The sequence below is a fragment of the Poecilia reticulata genome, chromosome 16, assembly GCF_904066995.2.
Source record: "Poecilia reticulata chromosome 16, P_reticulata-male-v2, whole genome shotgun sequence".
NCBI lineage: Eukaryota > Metazoa > Chordata > Actinopteri > Cyprinodontiformes > Poeciliidae > Poecilia > Poecilia reticulata.
In genome coordinates, this window is record NC_088845.1 from 5,480,071 (window position 1) to 5,496,697 (window position 16,627).

The following is a 16,627-nucleotide window of genomic DNA, read 5'->3' on the forward strand; positions in this document are numbered from 1 at the left end:
ACCATTCAGAACTGAACACGACTTCCTTTGTAGAGGACAAAAATATTAGCACCCTGGTAGATTTAGATTCATCATTATTCTTGTTTAACCAAGGATTTCATTTGACTTTGAAGACAAATAATCAATCTGTTATCATCTACAATGCTCAAGGTGACCTCTTATGCTACCTTGAACAATTTAGAATATTTGCAAGAATAAACGCAGAAACTTTGAGATTAATCTCAGAAATTTTCTAGAAAAAACAACAATGAAATTTCAATTTGAAAAGTCAAATGTTTGCAAGAAAAAACTCAGAAATTTTGGTGATTTTATTCCTAGAAAATTTCTGAAATTAATCTCAAAATTTCAGAGTCTGAAAAGTCAAATATTTTCCGTAATCTTCTTTAAAAAAAAAAAAGAAGAAATTTCATAGTTTGAAAAGTTGAATATTAGCTAGAACAAACTGAACATTTTAGATTAGTTTCAGAAATTTTCTAGAAAAACAACACAATTTCTGGCTTTGCAAAGTTAAATATTTGCCAGAAAATTTTTTTAATTTTGTTTATTTTTTTGTGTAGAAAATTTCTAAAATTAATCTAAAAATTTTGGAGTTTGAAAAGTCCTAATATTTGCTACAAAAACTAAAATTACGAGATTGTTCTCAGAAATATTCTAGAAGAAAACAATAAAATTTCCGGGTTTGAAAAGTCAAATATTTGCTAGAAAAACGTCAGAAATGTTTAGATTAAATACAAAAACATCCGCTGCACAGTGGACAACCGAAACGTGGAGCTGTGTGACGCAGTGACCTAGATAACTGAGAATGTGTTACATGGCATGAGGAGGCTGCAGGATCCACCCAGCTTCATTTTCTCATTGTTGCTCACCCACATTCAGACGCAAACACATTACATAAGCACATCACATGTATGAGACAGTTGTACGCCATGTAACTGCTCCCAGGCCGCTCAGTAAGTGTGTAATACGATCGCTGTCTGTTTACCAAATGACTGCTGGATGTAGGGCATCCAGAGGGAGGAGGGGGAGGAGGAAGAGAAGGAGGAGCAGCCGGCGGTTGGAGGGAGGGAGGAAGGTAGAGGCCGAGCTGTTGCGTAATCCTGAGCTTCCCTGACATGTGCGTAGCTGCCTGAGCCGAGTCAGTGGGACGACCCAAAACGTGTCGACACCAAAGCGATTATGAAAGTCTAACCTGGATATTTACCTGCAGGCGAAACGCAGAGACCTGCAAGCTGCTTTCACTGATGCAGACGAGAGTTGAGACAAAGCTGAAGGACTAGTTTTTAAAAAACATTTCTATTGTTTAATAGAAATGTTTTAAAAATAAATGTATTATTAAATAAATAAGTTATTTATACAAGTAACAAAATAGTTTTCATTTACAAATAAAAAAGATTTATTTATTTACTTATGCTTCTTTTTAAAACTTTCTAAATTGAATCTAATTTTAATCTGTTTTTTTTCTTGTTGTATTTTGTTTCTTTGCCTTGCCTCTGGCTGAAAGGATCAATTTAAATAAAGTTTCCTTTGTTAGTTTGTGTGTAAGGTAATTTTATTTATATCACATTTTCACCAACAAGGCATTTCAAGGTGCTTTACATGAATTACAGGAATTACAAACAAAACAAAACAAAAAACTGAAGAAAAACAAAACAACAAAAGTAATTTCTGAACTAATAGGAGTTTATCTAAATAAACTAATAGGAGTTTCTCTGGATCATCTTGTTCTAAGGTTTTATTTCTAGCAGGTGAGGCTCTGAGTGAACTCTTTAAACAGGATGACAGAATGGTTCTGTTGTTTGCCCTTTCAAAAGTTAAGATGCAGTCAAGAGGCACAGCACTGTTACCTAGCAACCACAGCCAAACCCAGCCCGTTGCCTAGCAACCCACGCTGAGGTCCAGCACGTTTGGTCAGCTAGTTTTATTGCTGCATAATGACTGAAGTTGTTGACTTATCTTACAGAAACCATTTGTTTCATTCTTGTGGGTTGTGCAGGAGGCTCTACTAATGCTTTTCAAAGATGTGCGATTGTATAATTGCAATTCTGTTTGCAGCAATTTTCACATGCAAGTGTAAGCGTTGAGTGGGGGGCGTGACCAGTAGCAGATTATTTGGATTTAAAGTGACAAGACGTCCTTAAACATCTCATTGTTCTGAAGGAGCTCAGCTGACCAAGCAGAAACCTAACTAAGAATGATTTTGAGAAAAAAATCTAATGAATATGATTGTTTAACACTTAGACCTGTCTTAACAGGTTCAAGGAACCATAATAGATTTTGTCAGAGGCCTCACAAAATCAGTTCAGGTACCGCAAATGGCCCCCGAGCCACACTTTGAACAACCCTGAATGCTGTGTTCTGTTAACATTTTTTCATTGACTTCATCCCTCCTTCCCAGCGGTGAGAAATGACAGAAACAGGCGGAAAGGTAAGAAGGAAGCGGTGAAGATGACCGTCATGGAGACGTACGAGCTGACGGCCGAGCTCGGCCTGATCGTGGAGAAGATCTGCAGGGCGCATCGAGAGACCTTCCCCTCCCTCTGCCAGCTGGGGAAATACACCACAGTGAGTCCAACAGAACGCCTGAATAAAAAAAACATAATAATAATAATAATAATTCTGTTTGGATAGACAGAATTACACAAACAGAGAAATCAAATCAGTTCCTCCATGTCCAGCTGTTTTTATCCATTATGACTCCATTGTGAGTCTTGTGTCCCAAACTGTTCATAATTTATTGACTTAAAGATTGGAAGGTAGTAGACTCAACTCAAATGTTTTACAGTGTATAATTATATAGAGAACCAGTATTTATTTGTACAAAAAAAACAAGACTGAGGTAAAAATGTAAACAACAGGACGGCATTAAGCATATAAAATATCCACAGAAAACACTGAGGGCTGTGAGCCGTTGACCTTTGAGCATGCAGAGCTTTTCCTGTTCGGGATTATTGTGGTTGGACGTCGGGACGTCTGCTGCTATCCGCTGCAGGGAGGGATTTAAGATAATCGGCATTTAAAGCTCTGCAAATCTGGTCGTTATTCAGAGAGCCTCTCGTTTCTGAAAGGTCAGAGCTCAGCGGAAGAGTGGCCGAACAAATGCCTGCTCCTGTCACTATCTGTCCGAATCACAGCGAGGAAACGCAGCACAACGCAGCTGCAAGAAGGAAAATGTTTCATTTCCACCCATTCTGTGTCTGTGGACGGCGTAATTCTGATGAGGTCTGGACGTCTAATGATGACGGTGGGGGAAGGGATTCGATCGTCTCTCAGCAGAACAAAGGTCTCACAAATTAAACCTGCGTTGTCCAGACAATGGCGCCTGTTCCTCTGACGGCCCTGATTGGCTGGTCATTAGCCTCCCGCTGAGCTCATCGGACCCATTCCTTTTTCTGTCGTGAAACTGCTGATTCACGTCACGTCTCCAGATCAAGCCGTCAGATCAGTGAACTGGACGGATTTCAGTTGTTTCCGACTCCAACAATGAAAAATTGTAACATTTCACCAAGTATTTTTGGTCGAGTTTCTTGTGCAAATATCTTGGTGCACTAGAATAAAGACTAAACTAAATCACAGGTAACTTTTCAGTGAGATATAGGAGCTTATTTTAGGTTAATATTTCCATAATGTTGATGGAAAAAGTCTTTTTATAAGTTAAATAATCTGCAAGTGCAACCATTACTTTTTAAAATCAAAATTAAGGAATTATTTACTTGAAACAAGCTCCTATGTGTTGCTGAAAAATTAAATCTGTAAAAAGATTTTGTATTATTTCAAGCGCACTAAGAAACTAAACCAGAAATACTTGGTAAAATGTTTGTGTTTTTGCAGCGAAGGAAGCGTCTCGTTAGTTAATTAGTCTTTAAATTCTGCAAACATGCGTAGAGTTGTGTTCAACAACTATGTAATTAAAGTATTGTTTTAGTTATAATTATATTAAATATAAATGGTTAGAATTGCATTACGTACAACTACAAAATCAGTTGAGTAATAATTACCACAACAAAATAAAATTTATTTTAAATCTGTCTTAAAAAGTAAGTACACCCTTTGATTCAGTTGTAAAAGCCACCTTTAACAGCAGCATCTCCAAAATGATTTTCTGTTTGATTTTTTTTTTTTTTGTCAGGCCTCATCCGCAAATAGTCAAACACCTAAAGAAACAAATACATTTTTATGTATTTTGTTTTCTCGTCCACATGAAACCGGCTTAATATTGCCAAAAATGATCATTTATAAATTTAAGAAAACTCCACTGGCTGTCTGTGTTTGCATGTGTAAACGGGGCATTACAGTCAATTTATCCACATATTTGCCTCGACACGATTCCCAACCAACATTATGTTGTGTTTTAATAACTTTACATTCTAATACGCTATTTAAAAGTAGCTAAAACCGTCTTGTAGGTGAATATACAAGCACATCTTTCCACTCTTAATCAACCACTAAACAGTAGAAGAAAATAAAGGCAATCAAGCATCTTTAAATAAGTTTCAACAAACAGTGATTTTTATATTTAATGAAATCAAATACGAGACGTTTCATGCATCAAATCAGGAGCACCCACCTCTTTCAGGAAGAGAACATGTTTCTGTAATAATGACTCACTAATTACAGGGATTCACGTTGTTCTGGTGTGTCCTTCACAAAAACACCGTTCTGTTACATAACTGTGGTTCAGTGAGTCACTGGGAGGGATCGACGCTAAAAATAGGAAATGGGATGGGAATAAAACACTCAAAAAAATGCTTCCTGCTCAGTCACTTTAAAAGTAAAAGATAATGATCCACATTACTTATTAAATTAGTTTATGAAGCTGCTTAAACCAGACAGAATAAGTAAGTAAATTATTAAAGCACTGTAAAAATGTACAGTGCTTTAATAATTTACTTATTTTTAATTATAGTTTTCTGTCTGCTTTTTTTTTTTTTTAAACCTATCCTTAATTTTAAGGACATATTCTTTATTCTTTATAGAAAAGGCTCACCAGATTATAGATTTTTTTTCTTTTGTAATAGAGGATTCTGTTCCAAAATCTGAAAATGGAAATAAAGTTTAATTTACCATTGTTAGCTTTCATAGTAAAACTATTTGTACATATGTAGAAAATAATTTAATTTATCAGCAGCAGGGGCAAAAGTGTCTTTTTGGATGGAACAGGTTCTGCCCGGTGTGCTTGTAGTAAATTTAAACGTGACCTTTTGCTTTCTTTACACTACTGCCTTTGTCTGCGTCATATTTGTACGTCATATTTGTGGACTGTGTGACTAATAGTGTCAACAGTGTGCGTCAAATCATTCAAGTGGAGATTACATAGAATCTCCACTTGTTTTATACACTTATTTCTGTGTATAAAACCACAGGAAAAAGTTGAAGTTGTCTTTAGAGCTGGGGTTGATTTTGAACGTGTCTTTTTTTATATATATATCTCTTAGCAGGATATGAATTAATACAAGCAGGAACAAATTTGCCTTTTCATCCACTGTAAACTACTTTTGTGTGATTAGCTCAGTCACACTCACACCCATGAGTGTCAGGAAAGCCTGACAGGTCACAGTACAGTCATCACTGTTACATAAGTTATTCTGGTATATCCAGGAACATAATGATGCTCCACATGCTTGTGGTTTGTTGTTCTGTCAAGGGAACATTATTATACTACTGAATGCCTGGGAATCTTTTAGAAATGATACTTCCTGGTCTGGAATCTCACTGGAATTCCTTTCATGTGTGAGAATATTTATTTATTTTTATTTTAACAAGGTCAGCTTTTTTATAGACAAAAAAATTCTGCTTGTAGTGAGACATCTTACTGTGTATCTTGCTCACCTCTGTTCACATTAGCTTACAATATGGATTGACTATTTTCTGACAGTTTCTCTATTTTCTGTTTTGCCTGGTAGCAAAACAGATATGAATTAGAAAGTGTACTTGATTTATAAGTTATAATAATATGTGGATAAATTGACTGTAATGCCCCGTTTACACACGCAAACACAGACAGCCAGTGGAGTTTTCTTAAATTTATAAATGATCATTTTTGGCAATATTAAGCCGTTTTCATGTGGACGAGAAAACAAAATACATAAAAATGTTTTTGTTTCTTTAGGTGTTTGACTTTATAAGTTGAACTCATCTTCAACTGAAAAATAGCAGAAGTCTAGCCAATTAGCATCAAACACTGTAACGAAGGTAATGCTAGCTTATAATAGAGCAGAAATTAAAAACATAAAATAAACAAACTACAAAGATAACTAGTTAAATTAGCGCCGAAATTTACATATCAAAGCGTTGATCAGCGGTCGTTAACAAACTGTTATATCCTACATAACTGCCACCATAGACATAAATACGTAGACGCCTCATAGAGCGGGTCGGCCCGTTGCTGCGATACGTCACAGCGTCCGCCATATTGAATGTGGAACATGTGCCAGTAAGCTAATACAGGTAAAAGGACCGAACTTCAGAAAGTGCCGATCTACAAAGTATTTTAAATTAATTCCTGTCATTGACACATTAATATCTTTGGCAATCAAAGAAATGACTAAAGAGAGTTTCTAACTTTTGATGTGATTATTTAATTGTTTTGGGGCATTTCTGAATAAAGAGCACAATGTTTTTATTTGATAGAAATGATTCTGATCATTTTTATATTAACGTTGATGAACAGACACACTTTTACAGTGTTTAATTAAAGAACATATTTACATAATTCCATAATTTAATGTACATTTAACGTTTCAAGACAAGAAACAAATAATTTTCTTATACATTGAGAAATGACTTGATTTATAAATCAGTCATTGTCAAACATTAAACTACATATTTTTCTTACTTTTTTCCAGAAAAAAACATATTACAGTATACATCAACTCTGCTATTGACAGCAAAGAGTGAAAATTATTCCAACAGAGTAAATTATTTTTATTTCATTACATAAGCTGTATTAATACACTAATACTTCAGATTGAGATATTTAAAAATACACAAAAACTTAAAGAATAAAACATTTATTATATTGGGAACACTGGTCACAGGCTTCAGTCTGCTGGTCACCCTGGGAGAACTCAATGACTTCTGAGACGTCCTGGTTCACAGGCTAAAGCCAAGAATAAAAGAGAAATTATCCAAAAGTAAAATAGAAAATACATATATATTTCCTTCACATTCAGAAAAAGACATTTTCAGCATGTTGGGTTCTGACTCGTAGCATCTTTATAGCTAAATACCGACATGGTGAAGCTGAGCTGGAAACAGACTGAACAGTTCTGATCCTGACTGATCTTTCCTCACTAAATACTTTGGTTTTTAATTAACTTCTCCTCTAACAGCGGCTTTTCATCAGCTCTCTCTCATTAGAAAGAGCTGATTATATGATGTCTATGTCTGCCACTCATAGACATCAATACGCAAACGCCTCATGGAGCGCTGAGTCGTACGTAACAGCGTCCGCCATCTTCTATGTGGCAGCAGAGCGATCGGAGCTCCTTAAATCCTGTGCTGTGTGTTTCAACCGTTTTACGAAACAAACTGGATTCACTGGCATTACCTTTCAGAGGTAAGGATGAAAGATCAGAATTACTTGACTTTGTAGCCAGAAATTCGCTTCTAAACAACCGAAAAATATTTCCTATGTACCTAAATTGGCCCGAAATAACCGCTGATTGTTAGCGTAGCAGCTAACGTTTTCATACTGTTTTCTAATGAGAGAGCTGAGGAGAAACAGCTGTTAGAGGAGAAGTTAATTAAAAACCACAGGATTTAGTGAGGAAAGATCAGTCAGGATCAGAACTGGAGCTGCTGTTCAGTCTGTTTGCAGCTCAGCTTCACCATGTCGGTATTTAGCTATAAAGATGCTACGAGTCAGAACCCAACATGCTGAAAATGTCTTTTTCTGAATGTGAAGGAAATATATATGTATTTTCTATTTCACTTTTGGATAATTTCTCTTTTATTCTTGGCTTTAGCCTGTGAACCAGGACGTCTCAGAAGTCATTGAGTTCTCCCAGGGTGACCAGCAGACTGAAGCCCTGCCTGTGACCAGTGTTCCCAGTATAATTAATAAATGTTTTATTCTTTCACTTTTTGTGTATTTCTAAATATCTCAATCTGAAGTATTAGTGTAATAATGTAGCTTATGTAATGAAATAAAAATAATTTACTCTGTTAGAATTATTTTCACTCTTTGCTGTCAATAGCAGAGTAGACATACTGTAATAAATATTTATTCTCTGGAAAAAAGTAAGAAAAATATGTAGTTTAATGTTTGACAATGACTGATTAATAAATCAAAAGTCATTTCTCAATAACGTATAAAAATAAATACAGGAAAATTATTTGTTTCTTGTCTTAAAATGTTAAATGTACATTAAATTATGTAAATATATTCTTTAATCTAAGAGCTTTTCTACCTATGTTTTTAAAGTTCAGTGAAAAACAAGCAAAATACAATCCTTCAGTGACTCAGGCGTACTATTGATCAGCATTTGTTAAAGATTACAAGAACATCTGGCTGTGTTAGAAAGAAAATCTAAATAAATAAGAAAAAAGTTATAAAGCATTCATTCATAAACCAAATCAACTTTTTACTTAAAATGATGATGCAGGAGGTGTATATCATCTGTTTTTTAAAATCCCAGTAATAATTATACACAGAATTTATTTTTTACTTTAATCATTTTAAACTCCTCCTGTATCCGTTGAAGGCTGTAAACATCGTTTGCGTTTCCTCTTCCACCCAGAATTCCAGTTCAGACCACCGGATCCAGTTGGACCTCGGGCTGTGGGACAAGTTCAGCGAGCTTGCCACCAAGTGCATCATCAAGGTGGTGGAGTTTGCCAAGAGAGTCCCAGGCTTCACAGGCCTGACCATCGCCGACCAGATCACTCTGCTGAAAGCCGCCTGCCTTGACATCCTGGTAACCAGATCTGATTCACACTGAGCATTTATTCACCTCCATGTTTAACCGTCATTATCTACGTTTGAAAATGGACCAAAATGACCAAAAATACCAGTAACTGGTCAATATGACATATTGTACAAACACACATAACAGCTGCTCATGATTTCTGATTCTCTGAATAAAACTTATATTTATGACATGTAAATATGAATAATAGAGGATATATGTCATAATTTTTAGTTTTCACTTGTGTTTCGGCTTAGAGTGAATAATTATATTTAGTTTTATATCAGAAAAGGAGGAACGGAAGAAAAGAATAAAGGAGGGAGAAAAGGAATGGAGGAAGGAAGCAGACAAGGAGGGAAAAAAGGAGAAAAGGAGATAAGGATGGGAAGGAAGGAAGGGACCAAGAAATGCAAGAAGGAAGGAAAAAAACAAGGGAGGAAAAAAGCAAAAGAAGGAATGAAGGAGACAAGGAAGGAAAAATGAGAAAAAGGAAATGAAAGAAAAAGAAAAGGAAGGAAAGAAGGAGACGAGGGAAAAAAGGAGAAAGGAAAGAAGAAATAAAGGGAAAGAAGAGGAAGGAAAAGGAAGAGGGGGAAAAGAGGAAGGAAGAAAAAAAGGAGGAGAAAAAGAAAGAAGGAAGTAGAAAAAAGTAAGGGGGAAGGATGGAAATGAAAGAGGGAAGGAGAGAATAAGAGAATGAGGAGAAAATGTATTTAAAATAAATATTTCTAACTTTGTGTGAGCAGTGATATTTTCTCTCTTCTTGTCTCAGATCCTCAGGATTTGCACTCGCTACACTCCGGACCAGGACACCATGACGTTCTCCGACGGCCTGACTCTGACCCGCAATCAGATCCACAACGCCGGCTTTGGGCCGCTCACCGACCAGGTCTTCACGTTTGCCGGTCAGCTGCTTCCTCTGGAGATGGACGAGACGGAGAGCGGGCTGCTCAGCGCCATCTGCCTCGTCTCCGGAGGTACCGGCCCGTCTCACGTGAGTTACGCTTCGCCGCCGCCTGAGGTAACCGCGTCTCTGTGGCGAACAGATCGCCAGGACCTTGAGGAGCCGTCGAAGGTGGAGGTGCTGCAGGAGCCGCTGCTGGAGGCGCTGAAGATCTACTCGCGGCGGCGCCGACCCAGCATGCCCCTGATGTTCCCCAAAGCTCTGATGAAGATCACCGACCTGCGCAGCATCAGCGCTAAAGGTGAGAACGACCAAAATGTTTAATTCAATCAGGAACTTTCCCCTAGTTTTCTATAACTAATTTTGGTACATAATCCGTTACATTTACTTGAGTAACTTTACAAAAAAAAATAAAAAATTCTTTTGGAGTATCTTTACTACACTGCACTTTTTATTTTTACTTGAGTGATTTTATTATGAAGTATCGTTACTTGTACTTGTTTTCCTCAACAGAAAAGAAGATGCATAACTAGAAAGTTTGTCCAAAAGTCTCATATATGTACAACTACAATTCATCCCTATTTTTATTCCAATAGGGACACCTACTGTCAAAGAGGTGAACTGCAATAAGAGCAGAGTTGGGTAGTAACTACATTTACTTAATTACGTTTACTTGAGTAACTTTTTTGAAAAAATTAATTTTTAGGAGTGTTTTTACTACACTGTACTTTTTACTTTTATTTTAATAATTTCATCATGAAGTATTTCTACTCTTACTTGAGTTCAATTTCTGGCTTTTCTACCAACTGAATGAAAAACAAAATAAAAATCCTCCAGACACAAACACACACTTGCAGTTTTTGTTAGTTTCATCAATTTTTGTTTTTTTATTTTTATTGAAAGAAACTGATTTGGAAATATTTTCTTTGGCCTGATTTTGTTATTTTGTAATAATGTTAATTCTAAGAATAATTTTGGTCTTTAAAATTAAAGTACTCACTTAACTTTATATTTTGGTCCATCTGATTATGTAATTTTTTAGATATTAAATGACTGGTAATTTGATCAGCTACTCAATATTTGAGTTTCCTTTTTACCAAATACTTTTTGACTTTTAGATTTGTTGAAATAGTGCTACTCTTACTTGAGTAAAGTTTTTGGGTACGCTACCCTCTGCGTGAGGCTGAATTGCAGCTCTGCGGTGCTGACAACCTCTTGGTGAAAATCCTGACAACTCGTTTTGAATGCAGAACGTTAGCTGTTGTTAGCTAGTTAGCTAGCTACCGGCAGCCTCAACTGCCAGTGCAACTCAAACTTTTGCCTGACAGAAAAGTCAAGAGAGAAATAACAATAAATAAAAACTACGTACAATACGAGATGAAACTGTGATTAACATATTTAAGGCCAACTTACATTTTTAAAAATACATTTAAGATAGGTGAAGGCCTTAATTTTACATGCCTCATTACAAGGCAGCTTAAGGACGCACGGATACGCTGATGTTGATGTTTGTTCTTTTTTTTTTTTTAGCCTACCGTATTTTAGCTTACTGTATTTTCCGGACTACAGAGCGCACCTCACTATAAGTCTCATCTTCAAAGTTATTTTTTAAAAACTGGAAACGTACGTATATAAGCCACACCGGGCTATAAGCCGCTGATATCTCCAACCTCTCTCGGTTTTTCACGCAGCCCTGCGTCTCCAACGCCGAACCATGGATTCGTTGACGCCGAGCTTACTACAGCGGCTCCATTTCCCTCCTGTTCTGCCAGATCGATAGCATTGACTTAAAAGCTGCATCATGTGAACTTCTTTGTGTGGTTTCCATGATGAGGGGGTACGAGTTTGAAAACATTTCTCAGTCGTGTCGGCTGCTAGCACTTCTTTGATTTCCAATTTTGACTTCCAATGATTCATTTCCTACTAAAGAGCCCCCTGGTGGTTGAAGAAAAATCCACATAAAAGCCGCATCGGGCTGTACGCCTCATGATTCAAAGCGTGGGGAACAAAGTAACAGCTCATAGTCCGAAAAATACCGTAACTTTGAGGTCTTTTGAAACGCGTTGTGCGTGTTCCTGCAGGAGCGGAGCGCGTTGTGACACTGAAGATGGAGATCCCCGGCTCCATGCCTCCTTTGATCGAGGAGATGATGGAGGATCTGCAGAACCTGGAGACCAGCCAGCACTCACACAGCCTCTCCTCTCACTCTCAGCACACACACTGCTCCGGCCTCGCAGTCTGAAGACACCACAGAACCTTTTCTTCCTCCCCAGAGAGAGATTACTAATGATGTAAAAGTGCAGATGCAGTCCAGAAGGTCACTAGTCTCTTACCTCCGTAAAACGTCCGGGAACATTTCAGAGTTAGATCTGCAGACATGACAAATGAGATTCAGCTTTCACATTAACAACATGGTAGTTGCTGTGAGATGAGATTCTGCTTCGATGGAAGGAAAAAGTAGAACGATGCAGTAACGTTGTAGTCTCTCTTTTTGTTTTCCTGCAACGTTGTGGCAGGCACCTCATAACCTCTGAGAACCACTCTCAGCTTTTGTTTACCATATCTGGGTCTCACTGTATTTATATTTGCATGATGACTTATTAATTTTTACCTCATTGAATAACGCCGTCAGTATTCGTGTAGAAAGAGAGGGCACACATGGAAAGGATTTGTTAAAGCTTTTTAGTTTCTGAAGCAGAGGGAAACAAAAAAGGGAAAAAAAACAGGTTAAACATTTAACTTGTTCCCAGATTAATGTAGAAGACTTGACAGAGGAAAGAGGACATTTATGTCATCCAAACATGGATTGTTTAACTGCTATGTTTTTGTGATGAAACAAAAATCCTGCAAAAACACAAAATCTTAAATATTTTTGTCATGTTTCTGGTGCAACTATTAATACACTTGAAATCAGGCAAAACTTACTTATGAGCAACTTCTCAGCAAAATATAGGAGCTTTTTAAGTCAATAATTCCTTAATACTGATGAGAAAAATACTAGATTATTTCATTTATAAGACGGGAAAAATGTCTTTCAATATTAATTATTAATATTAAAAAACATTCTTGCAGAAAAAGTTACTTTCAAGTTAGTTTTGTCTTATTTCAAGTGCACTTAGATATTTGCACAAGCAACTAGACCAAAAATATGTGGTAACATTTTGTATTTTTGCAGTAAAGATAAATCATTTTAAAACTTTAGAGCCAAAAGTTGCAGTAACTTCTCGTCTCTGTGTTCACATTCTCTAACTAACAATCAAGTGAATCACATTTTATTTTAATTTCCACATTCAGTTGGACCACAGCTGGGGACGACACAGTTTTTTCCTGTCAGATTTAGCTATGGGCTTTGACTAGGCCATCCCAAAACATTGATATTCCTCTTCAGAAGACATTATTTGGTTGGATGTATCCTCTTCATCTTCAGCTGTTTCAACAGATGCCTGAGGTTTATTGGGTTTAAGCTGATTAATGTTGGAACCATTCGTACCTTCGCTCAGTTTAACGAAAAGCTGAAGTTCCATAGATGGGTAAAAATAACTACCACCATGTTTCACTGTGGGTCTGGTGTTCTTTGGTGATGTGCAGTGTTGTTTCTGTGTGAGACATTTTTAGAATTATGACACAGAAGTTAATGTTTGATTTTGTTTCATACTTTCTTCTGAGAGGCTTTGAGAAGTTTTCCAAATCCAGACATTTGGAAAACGGGAGATTTCTGTTAATGTCTGCCTCCAAACAAATTATTCTGTTTTATCAACAGTCTTGGAGAAATGTCTCTAATGTCACTGCCTGACTATATTTGAATGGTTTCTAATTGCCTCCAAACGGTACACCGTTTTCTCTGAAGTTCTCATAAAGTCCAGCTGACATTAAAATTATTTTAAATTCCTGGAGAGACCATATTATAGGATCTGTGCACATTTTAAAATAACATTCTTTCACCTTATAGTGCAGCAGGAGTAGCTACATTGGAAAAAATAAAATAAAATTAGCCACTGAAAAATTCAACATGGTGGCCATTTTTCAAGATTAAAAATACATTTTTAACTAAAATCACCAATTAAATTATTGTGTTTGGTGTCAAATTATAGCCAACACATTTTAACCATAGAAATTATACATATCTTTTCTTGCTCTTGTGTACTTCTTTCTGGTGGACATTTTTCAAAATGGTTGTAATTGACAAGTTTGGACCAAAATTGTCAGTAGTTATTGCCAGTGGTGAGAACGGCTAACCAAAACGTTAAGTTCTCTAACCACGAATTCACTAAAGAGTTTAACTACACAAATGTTATTGAAAACTGCCATTTAAAAATAGCATGTGTGAATTTTTAAATACATTGAAAATTAGCACAAGCTAATGCTAAACCACTAAACACATCAAAATATTTTGCTCTGCTAATGCTTTACTGCTACATTTCAAATATAAGTGCAAGCTAATGCTAAACCGCAAAAACAAAACCATTAAGACAATCGTTTCTGTCACATCTTCATCGCTAACAGCTAGTTCTCAGTTTCAGTTTTTATGTCTGATTTTGCTTCATATCATCACTTTAAATTTAGTATGACCGAAGTCAAAAACATACAATGTGATGAAGTTCAACTAAGTGGTGAAAATGGATCACATTTTATGGCAATAACTGGTTTTAAAGCCTCAAAAGCGGCGGCCATCTTGAGAAATGGCCGCCATCCTGAAGTTGAAGTGACTCATGGGGGAATTTAAAAGGAATACAACAGAAATATTCGTGCCTGCATCCACAAGTTGAAGTATTTTACAGATGTGCTGCACTGTTGCTAAACGTTGGCCCGACATTTAACGAAGAAGAAAGTAACCAAGTGGTGGAAAAGATTTTGTGTAACCTGAAGAAAAGAAATCCTATAATGGGGAATCATAATTAAAGGGCCGTAGATTAAACATTTAGTAACTTTTTCTTCTTTTTAATCTTTAAACGTGGTTACTGAAGGGCAGACTGGCACACACACAGCTGACACCAGATATTTACATTTACATGCTGAAAATGTAGATGATTTCTTGAGATTCTGTTATTTTTCCATTGTGAAAACATGACGGTTTAATAAAGGTGTTTTACACTTTTTATATCCACTGTACGTGTGAAAAGACGTAGTAACGTTTGCGCTCATTTTGTTGTCGGCTTTGCTGAGTGCGCTCCAGCGTAATGAAACATTTATCACCATGCTAGTAAGCTAAATATTAAATACTTTTATCTTAGACTTCATGAATGAAATTATCTAAATACAGATTAAAATTATTAATTTTTGTTGCTGGAAATGTTTTTTTCTTGTTCTTTTTATCAGGATTAAACATATGAACCATAAAATGATTTTGTAGCCTTTGTTGCACAGTGGGGTAGATTAGTTTACAACCTCTATTTTTATTTCCTGTTTCCAGTTTTAACTACAAAATTAATGTTTTTATCAGTCTGAGCTGCTTGTTTTTGATACACTGTGTTTGTGACAAAGTGGCAAACATAACTAAAGAACAACAAAAAAAAAACATTTTAGTAAACTTGAAAATTGTTGTATTAGAAGAAGGAAAAGTGGGTCTGAAATTGAAGATGTTCATTTTGGAGAATCAGAAATAATAATATGAATTATAAGTTATTGGATTGAAGCAGCTCAACATGCATCCTATAAAAACTCACATGTGCCTGCCAGTAATGTGCCAACATTTAGTTTTTACTTTTCTTTTTAAGTTTCTGCTACAAACCAGCGCAGTGTGAAAACTGTTTGTACATACGATCATTTTTCATTTGTAAAATTTCATTTATGAAATCATTAAACATTCACTGTTTTTCTTTGTCTAGATTTTGTTTTGTTTATTGAACTTTGCCATCGTTTTTTAAAAATGTTCTTCACTGAGAAGTTCAAGTTTCACGTTACTTCCCTTTATTAACGTGGGCTGCAGCGCCCCCTGTTGGGTCAGTAGGAGACTGCTCACTTTGCACCCACTGGTCTGTTAAACAGTCAATAAAATCCCTAAAGTACAGAGTTACTGCTCTACATTTCACAATATTAACAAGCCAGTTTCTTTCTTTCTTTTCTTAAAAATATACAGTGAACTTTCTGCAGGTTAAAAACAAACATTGTAAAGATGCTTTCTTGTTTTATTTTAAAGCTGTTAATTTTTTAGTTTAGCTTCAGTCTTTTATATCAAGTCGTAGCTGCTGTGGAAAAACAAAGAACAAGATGTTATTTCATTAACCTAACCTTAAACTACTAAATCCCTTAAATCAAAATTATGTGAACAAAGTAACATGAAAGAAGTTGTTTGTGTTGATCAGCTTTTATAACCGAAAGCGGATGAATACAGAATAGTTTTTTAAATCAAAGTGCAGAAGAAATCTTATATTTAAACGCTCTTTACATTTGTTTTTCACTCTGTGTAGATAATTTACTTCAGTTCAAACTGCACCCAGCATAAATGTGCAGAACCCCCCCCCCCCACCTCCCTGTGATCTGGTTTTTACGTTTACCTGCAGCCAGACAGTGAGATGTGCTCAAAGTGAAAGCTCTCATCAGCCCTTCGACAGATACACGAGGAGGAAACTGTGGGTTGAAGGTAAAAAGCGCTTGCTGTCACATGCAGCGATGAGCTAAAACGGTTAAATCTGCTGCTGAGTTTAAAGTGCAACAAACAGAAACGGGTTTAACATTTACACAGAAAGACGTTTCATCAAGGGTTAAGTTATCTTTACATTCACAGCCACATTTATACAGACAAACAGCATGTGGGGGCGAAATGAATGTTTCCGCTGCGGTGATTCTAAATGCTGCGCCACCACAGAGTTTTATTATA

At 36.2% G+C, this 16,627-nt stretch overlaps 1 protein-coding gene across 3 annotated transcripts in view; it reads left to right on the plus strand.

Annotated features, from left to right (window-relative positions):
* LOC103477705 (retinoic acid receptor beta-like) overlaps nt 1–15,634 on the plus strand; it is a 31,068-nt gene extending 15,434 nt beyond the window's left edge. For all 3 annotated transcript variants that reach the window (XM_008430989.2, XM_008430988.2, XM_008430987.3), the window contains 5 exons: nt 2,396–2,562; nt 8,739–8,915; nt 9,679–9,883; nt 9,953–10,111; nt 11,892–15,634. In XM_008430989.2, coding sequence (XP_008429211.1) covers nt 2,396–2,562; nt 8,739–8,915; nt 9,679–9,883; nt 9,953–10,111; nt 11,892–12,052 — 869 coding nt within the window. In that variant the 3' untranslated portion in view covers nt 12,053–15,634. The remainder of the gene's footprint in view (nt 1–2,395; nt 2,563–8,738; nt 8,916–9,678; nt 9,884–9,952; nt 10,112–11,891) is intronic.
* Nucleotides 15,635–16,627: the final 993 nt, after the last annotated feature.